At 25.6% G+C, this 8,567-nt stretch overlaps 1 protein-coding gene across 5 annotated transcripts in view; it reads right to left on the minus strand.

The window, feature by feature from the left end:
• The window catches only part of LOC124427562 (cGMP-dependent protein kinase, isozyme 2 forms cD4/T1/T3A/T3B), a 50,534-nt gene that overhangs the window by 2,960 nt on the left and 39,007 nt on the right, over positions 1-8,567 (minus strand). For all 5 annotated transcript variants that reach the window (XM_046970606.1, XM_046970611.1, XM_046970608.1 and 2 more), the window contains 4 exons: positions 1,028-1,247; positions 798-861; positions 443-615; positions 181-327 (listed from right to left, as the gene is read on the minus strand). In XM_046970606.1, coding sequence (XP_046826562.1) covers positions 181-327; positions 443-615; positions 798-861; positions 1,028-1,247 — 604 coding nt within the window. The remainder of the gene's footprint in view (positions 1-180; positions 328-442; positions 616-797; positions 862-1,027; positions 1,248-8,567) is intronic.

Raw genomic sequence — 8,567 nt, forward strand, 5'->3', positions numbered from 1 at the left:
AAAATGCAAGCGTGAAATAACAATTATAACAGCATTATCATAAAAATTGCAATTAAATGATTAAAATCGAAGGATATTCTTTTTTCTTCTTCTTCTTCTTCTTTTCATTTTTTTCTTTTTTTTTTTTTTTTTTTTAATAATATAAACAAAAACGTAGGATGAAAAAATATCGATACTGACCTTCGTCGTTCCACGAGTTCATCTTCGTATGTCTTCCGTATCTCGTCCAAAGGAGAAATTAATTGATTGAAAGTTTCACGATCTATGACTAAACAAGTGACACCATCGACATCGTTTGCGATGATGTTAGCAGTCCTCAGGTCGTCACTGTATATATATCGAAACACGTGTTAAGAAAGTGTTCAAGATTATAAAGATTGTGTGTGTGTGTGTGTACGTTATTTAATAAACATAAAAAAAGATTTATCAAATGCGTGTTTACCCTTGCAAAGCTTTTTCACCGAAGAAATCACCTCGGCGTAATGTTCTAATAAATTTGTCTTCTATTGAATCCTTTTGCTTCATAGTAACACGTACTTGACCTTTACTAATAATAAAGAAGGTATCACCTCTGGCACCTTGTCTAACTATATAATCGCCATTGTTATAGGTAGTCTACAAAAAAAAAATAAAAAAAAATAAAAAAAAAAAATAAAAAAAATAAAAAAAATAAAAAAAGGAAAAATAAAACAAAAAATAAATAAAAAGTAAAACATAAAAAAAAAGAAGAAATAAAATTAATAATCTAATCATTTCAAAACTATAACACAAATTTTTAATCGCTAAAAAGTACTTACTTCCTCTAAAACGTCAGTGATTTTTGTTAAAGCTTCGTCAGGTAAATTCTTGAAAATAGGTACGCTGAAAAAGAAAATAAAAATAAAAAAAAATAAAAAAATAAAAAAAAATAAAAAAAAAATAAAAAAAGAAAGAAAAAACGTAAGTTCTTATTTTATTTTCCTTTGGAAGAACGCATTGAAGATACTTGAAGAAAAAAAAAAAATAAATAAATCAAAAAGTATGTTACCTCTTTAAGAAATCGGTATATTCCGCTTGTTTTGTGAGGCCTGTCCTCATCATAATAGTTTGAAAACTTTGTCGGTCTATGGCCCATAGTCTACAATCAACCGCAGCAGTTATTGTTGCTGTCCTTTTGCAATTGTAAAGAATTGCTAATTCACCAAGAACTTTGCCTGGCGTCAAATTGCTTAGGTACTTGCCGTCCCTTGATACTTCAACTTTACCCTCTGCAATAAAAAACGTGACAAGACACTTCTTCATTATAAGACGTAAAGATTTTTGCGAATATAATTTTTTTTTCTTTTTTTTTTTTTTTTTTAATCGATACAATCAATAGAAAATAAGTATATACATATATAAATAATAATGAGAGAAATTAATTATTACCGTTGTTCTTATAAATTCTTTAACGTCGTGAAAATAAAGGAAAAGAAAATAATCGAAAAGAAAGAATAAAAAAAAAAAGAAAGAAAAGAAAGAAATAACCTAAGATACGAAAGGAGTTCGTTGATTTCTTTTCAATCTGCATGCGAGTCTAACAACTTTTAAAGTAAAAGTCGAAAGTCTAGTGACATTTCAAATTGAATGTATAAAATTTATTTTGACGATCGTATGACTTGAAATTTTTCGTATATCGTTCGAGATATCATTGACAATAATTCGTTTAATCTGATTAAGCAAAATGCTACGTAATGCGAAATGTTCGTCAATTTTTTGTTTTGTTTTTTCTCTCTTTTCTTTTTCTTTTTTTCTTTTTTGTAATTAAACTCGTACACAAATCTTCGTGCTGGAAGGGGATAATTTCTTTTTTTTTTTTTTTAATTATTTATTTTATTTATTTTTTAAATACATTTAAGACCGGAAAAACGAGCAATCATATCTTTCAGGGGCAATCTTTATAATTAACAATGGGCTCATTCAAGAACGCATCCGGTAACCTGGCTGACTTTCTGCTTAGATACTGTATATATATATATGTATAACGGAAATCCATCATATTATATGTGATGAAATGCGAGCTATTAAGCGAACAATTAACTAATTTGTACTATTATTGAATTTGAAATACAATATATCAAGAGATATTTTCGGCCTTACTTAATCATTAATACCTACGTTATATGTTTATATTTATTGTTGTAAAAAAAAACTCACAAAAAAATGTTTTCAACGAAAATTAATATCCTACAAAATTGATATCAATTTGTGATTTCTCAATGATGATACTGATTAGATCTTAACTTGTGGTCTTAAGGCGAGATCCGATGTAATGTATACATATTTAAAAACCTTAAAAAGATATTTTTATTGAATTAAATTCTTTTTAAATTATTAATTCTTTCGGTGATTATCTTATAGATATATTTGTTACGATGTGTTAAAATACTTCTTCACATAGTAGTTCTCTTTATTTTTTGTTTTTTATCTTTAATTAATTAATTAATTTATTTTTTTTTTATTAAATCAATAATAAAACTCACATTTTTATATCGTAATATTTAGATTGACCCGATTTCATATGATATATAATCGTTGTATAATAACTGGTCAATATATAAAATCTATAACGTTTCCGTGAGTTATAAAACGACCGGAAAGACCACTCTCGATATCCTTTTAGTAGTTAATAATTATACCGTGATACTTATAGCCTTGTCTAACTAAGAAAACTTGGAGTTTATAAATGAGTCATTGAAAACGCGTTAGTAACGTTCGGATTTTACTTTCACTTATCGAAAATTCAATGGCCACGCTCGACGACCTTCTTGCTTTTCGAGCTCGAAAATATCATCGGTTACGAGTTGAGCGTAAATTCGTAATAAACGGTTTATTGATTCGTTAAGATTGATGTTAAGATCCCGTAAGTTCGATCGATTTAAATGCTAAAACGTAATTAATGTAATTGATCTACGTAATTTAACTTTCTTCGTTTTTATTTAATTAACTACACGGATAGGTATAATTTAATTTTTTCATTTTTCGCAAATTATTATCGAATATCAAGATCTTCGTACGATTTGAAAATAAAGACAAATGATGCAGTGAACATTTATTATACATTTATATAAATTACGTGCATGTATTATTAATTAAAAAAAAATATATATATATAAACAGAAAAAAAACAAAAAACAATAAATATAACATTTACTGTTTTATTTGTTTGTAAATTTCATTTTATTTATTCATTATAAATAAATATCCATTATGCATGAATATATAATAGATATTAATAATACATATATGTATTATTAATTTTAAAAAAATATACAAAACAAAAAATAAAAGGACAGTAAAAATTAACATATAAGAATATTAAAATATTTTGAAATTGAAATATAATTGTAAAATCGGAGTGATCCGAAGATCAAAAATTAAAAAAAGAAAAAAAATTCTATTCCAATATTTTAATAATTTGCAAGAAAAGTTTAACGTTAAAAGTTTAAAGTTTAAAGTTAAAAGTTTAAGTTCGTTAAGAAAGTTTAATTTTATATATTTTACATATCTATAATGTACAACTCGAGTTTCGATCTTGAAACTCGAATGAAAGATTTGAATAACTATAAATAAAAAAAAAAGAAAGGTAACAAACAAATAAAGACTCGATATTACGTTATCTTCCGTCATGGATATCGTAAGAAATATAACGAAAAATATTTTATTTCTTAGAAGGAGAGATCAGGGAAGTCGTACCGAATGATTGAAGCGTCGAGAGGTACATAAACGTTTTTTACTCGACGATAACAAGAAACTTTATCGTTTTACTCGTTTCACGGATGTTGGAACGACGTTTGTTTTGCGAAAGATACGGATTCTCCTCCTGTGATGTGAGTCTTGTCTCTCGCAAAATTATATGATATTTCACGCATCACGTTGACGAAAAAGAATGGTGATAACGTTAATGAAAAAAGGAGCAAAAGGGGAAGAGAGAAGGGAAGAGCGTGAGGATAAAGATGTGAATGAGATGAAGGAAAATAATAAAATAAATCGATCGTATATCGTGATTTGCATGTTATTTCATATGAGGATAAGGATAAGGATTTCATATAAGGATATTGACACATTTTTTTAGATTGGCCAAGAAAAAAGAATTTAAAGAAAAAAACAAAAAAAAAAGAAAAAAGAAAATAGGACAGAATATAATTATATAACGTGAAAAAATCTTTGTAATTTATACCTAATAAATATTAATCTTAATCATTAAAAATTAATGAAAAATATGAACTTTTATAATAAATCTTTATAATCTAACATAAACTTTATAATTAACTAAATTATAATTAAATAAATAAAATATTATTTATTTAAAAATAAAAAACAAATGATATATATATATATATATATATATATATATATATGTATGTATGTGATATATATTAGGGGGATCGGAAAGTAATGTCGTTTCTGTGCATGTCGATGTATGATTGTGATTACAAATAAAAACTTGTTAAAAATTTATTCGTTTGAATTTAATTTAAGAAAGCGACATTACTTACCGGTCCCCCTAATATATATATATATATATATATATATATATATATATATATATATATGAGTTCAAAATTATACATAATATTATGGAGACAGATAGAGACAAAAAAAAGAGACAAAAGAGGAAGGAACTAAGCTCGAACGAACGATCACATTTGAGATACGATTTTGAATCAGTTGATACGATATGCATGTTAGTGAGATACGCGTCCGATGAAAAAATAAATTAGAAGGAGAAAGACAAAGAGATAGACAGATAAATAGACAGATAGATAGATAGATAGATAGATAGATAGATAGATTGATTGATAGAGAGAAAAATAGAGAATAAAAAAGAAATAAAGAGAGAAAGAGAAAGAAGGGAACACTGTCGATGATTGCATTCATTGTCCAAGCGAATGTTGTGCTTTCACTTCCTCGCATATAGTATATAGAAACTAAAGTCCAAGATATAGTCACGTTATAAGTCCTCGACCGGTTTCCAATCGAATTGAAAATATAGTAAATATTCCCTTTTTATTTTTAATTTTTATTCTATTCTTTTTTCTATCTATCTTTTTTCATCATCTTAGAATTCTCTATCATCATCATCATTATCATCATCATCATCATCATCATTATCATTATCGTCATATTTGAACTATACGTATTTACGTATATGTACTATACTATGTAATAATAAATTTACTGTACGAAACGAAATTTTTTTTTTTTATTTCACTTTTTTATTTACTTTACTTAACGAAAGAAATAACGTTATAAAAATGATGTGGATTATCCCATTTAAATTTAATTTGTAATAGATGGCACTATAGAAAGAAATGAGCCCGTTAATAAAAGTAATTCATTGTCTGTTAAATGTAAAAAGAGAAAAAAATAAAATAATGATATCGAATTAATCCTTGATTCTATTTCATTGTTAAGGAGATCTTAATTATACCGTAAATAGTCAATGTCGTCAACTAAATGGCGAATTAGGAAATTATTATGAATTAGGTGTAACGAGCATTTTTTTTTGCAATAATAATTACGAATTAACTCGAGAAGAACGTCTAACGTAGATCGTTAAAGAGGATGAGTTTATAGTCTTATATAATATTACGAACCTTCGACGATGATTTTTTCATATACCAATCATTTCATATACCAATTTTTTCATATATCAATCGTAAATATATATATATATATATACATATATATATACATACATACACGATCACTCTACAAATAATAATCGTCGTGGATCTTTTTATTCTTCTTTTTATTTTTGTATTTATTTATTTTTTCTTTTTTTTCTTTTTTATTCGAAATTATACAAAAATTATTAATTTAATCGTACATCGAAATTTATTTATTTCATTTATTTACATTACGTTAATCGTAATAAATATTTTTCGTCTAGAAGATATTGATCTTTTCTGAAAGAATAAATTTCTTAAATAATAATAATAATAAAATAATAATAATAATAATAATAATAATAATAATAATAATAATAATAATGATAATAATAATGATAATAATAATGATAATAATAATAATAATAATAATAATAATAATAATAATAATAATAATAATAACAATAATAATAAAAAGATAAAAAAGAAAATATTCTCACGGATGAAAGATACTATTGCCGCAGTTGGCTTTACATAATACAGTAGGAGTATGATATCGTCAAGTAAACAAAATTTTGTCGAGATATCTTTATCTTTCGAGTATATCACTCGTGGTACTCGTGTTGCGAACGATGCACTTCTTCTTTATATGTTTGTAAAGTACAAAGAGCTTGTCCTAGTCGGAAAAATAAAGAAAAGAAGAGAGAGAGACAGAGAGAGAGAGAGAGAGAGAGAGAGAGAGAGAGAGAGAGAGAGAGAGAGAGAGAGAGAGAGAGAGAGAAAGAGAAAGAGAGAAAGGAGAGATAAATTCATCTTGATGTTGGATATTAACTATATGAAATAAGTTATATAATTTTATATCATCAAAATATTTAAATTATAATTTTACATTAACAAAATGCTTAAATTATAATTTTATAGTAACAAAATACTTAAGTATTTACATAGTTTAAATCTTTTTAATGTAATTAAACAAAAGGAAATAATTTTTGATCTTGATTAAAAAAAAATAAAATTCATTTGAATCCTAAAAGAAATATCTAATAATTGCTAATATAAATATAGATCAATTAGGATTATAAATCCAATTATATAGTTTGATTTAAATAAATTATGATTAGTACTCGACATGATGATATTTTTTTTTTTTACACACGAATACGTAAAAACTTAATTAATATCATTAACCTCGTAAATTGTTATTTTTTTTTCATTTCGAAGTTTTATAAATATATTTCTTTTTTAACATTCATAGATATACGCAATAAATATAATAATATAATATTTAAATATTAAAGAGTAGATATGATGATTAAATAAGTACGATCATTTAAAGACTTAGAGAATGATTTGGTACGAAAAAAAAAAAATAATAATAAAAAAAAAATAAAAAAGAAATATAAATTAAAAAAAGGGAAAAAAAGTACATCGAAACAGAAAGTGAAGTTAAAGATAGTATTCAAGAAAGAGTGCATATAATAGACATAGAGAGAAAGGAAGGGATTCGAGAAGATATTACTTAGATGGGATGTGCCTAGCAGGGTAGCCATTCGTTTGCCTACTTATCCTATATCTCGTTTCGTAACTTTCTGACACGATTATACCGCGACCGCCACCGTGATCTCGGTTTGCGCACTTGTCCCAGTTTTAATACCGCTTCTCGTCGTCTCTTGCGAAACAGGGATTCTCATTTCGTCCAGGAAGCAAGCCAAGAACAAAGCAGAGCTCGAAAGTTCTTCGTTAGAGAGTTCACATTTGGATTATATTATTAAAAAAAGAAAAAAACGAAAAAAAAAAATCAATTTTTCGTGGCTCTTTCCTGTTTGATTTTTTCTTTTCTTTTCTTTTCTTTTCTTTTATTTTATTTTATTTTATTTTTTTTTTCTTATTTTTATATAATAAAATCATACGAGAATTCTTCAAACATTTCTAAATATTACGATTACAATTGATTTCGATTTTCAGGAAAATTATATGTTTATTTGTTTGTTTGTTTATTTGTTCGTTTATTTTGTAAATTTTAAAAACGATGAAATATATTATAGCTTTAAATTATTAAGGTATATATAAATTAATTATAACTCTTTATCGTACAATTACTAAATTCTCGATATCTTCATCGTTAACGTTTAATATTTAGATTAATATTAAATAACGTATATCTGTAAGTGTTAAAAAGATATATTCATAAATTTACGAAATGAAATAAATAGCGAATCGAAAAAGGAAATAATATCAATTAAGTTCTTTTATTCATATAATTACTGTTTTTTTTCTCTTTTCTTTTAAGTACTCCTGAACTCGTACACGTATACATGTATACATATATGTTTCTTTTTTATATCTACATACATAAATTTCATATCTAGAGTGTATACATATGTATTTAAGCAATATGTTATTAAATGAATATTACTACATGTATAGAAATACATATTAATGTCGTTTGTATGCCTAAAACTTCACATATACCACTATTGGATTAACCTATAAGTAATGTCAAAATTTTTAATATAGGGTTATCCAAAAGTCGTATAAATTGATTTTAAAAATCAATTACTTTTTTTCTCTAACTTCCTTTTTCTTTTTTTTTTATTTCAAAGCTCTTTCCTAGTAAAAAAAAAAAAAAAAAAAAAAGAAAAAAGAAAAAAGAAAAAAAAAGAGAGAAAATGAACGAGTCAGCCATTTAATGTTAGTTAAGACCATTTGAAGATAGGAAAGTAGACAACAGTGCTATGTTAATGTTAATGTATGTATTAGCCGTATATATCTATCCTATCCTCGAAGCGTGAATCACGAAAGTGGAGAGAAATCACGAAACGATAAAACTCGACTCGAGTCCACGAGTCAGAGAGAACGGATCGTGCGAAAGCTTTTAAACTCGACCCGTTTGAAAGCGCCAGTAACTGTGGCCACAATCAGTAACCATACATACAT

The sequence above is a fragment of the Vespa crabro genome, chromosome 10, assembly GCF_910589235.1.
Source record: "Vespa crabro chromosome 10, iyVesCrab1.2, whole genome shotgun sequence".
Classification (NCBI taxonomy): domain Eukaryota; kingdom Metazoa; phylum Arthropoda; class Insecta; order Hymenoptera; family Vespidae; genus Vespa; species Vespa crabro.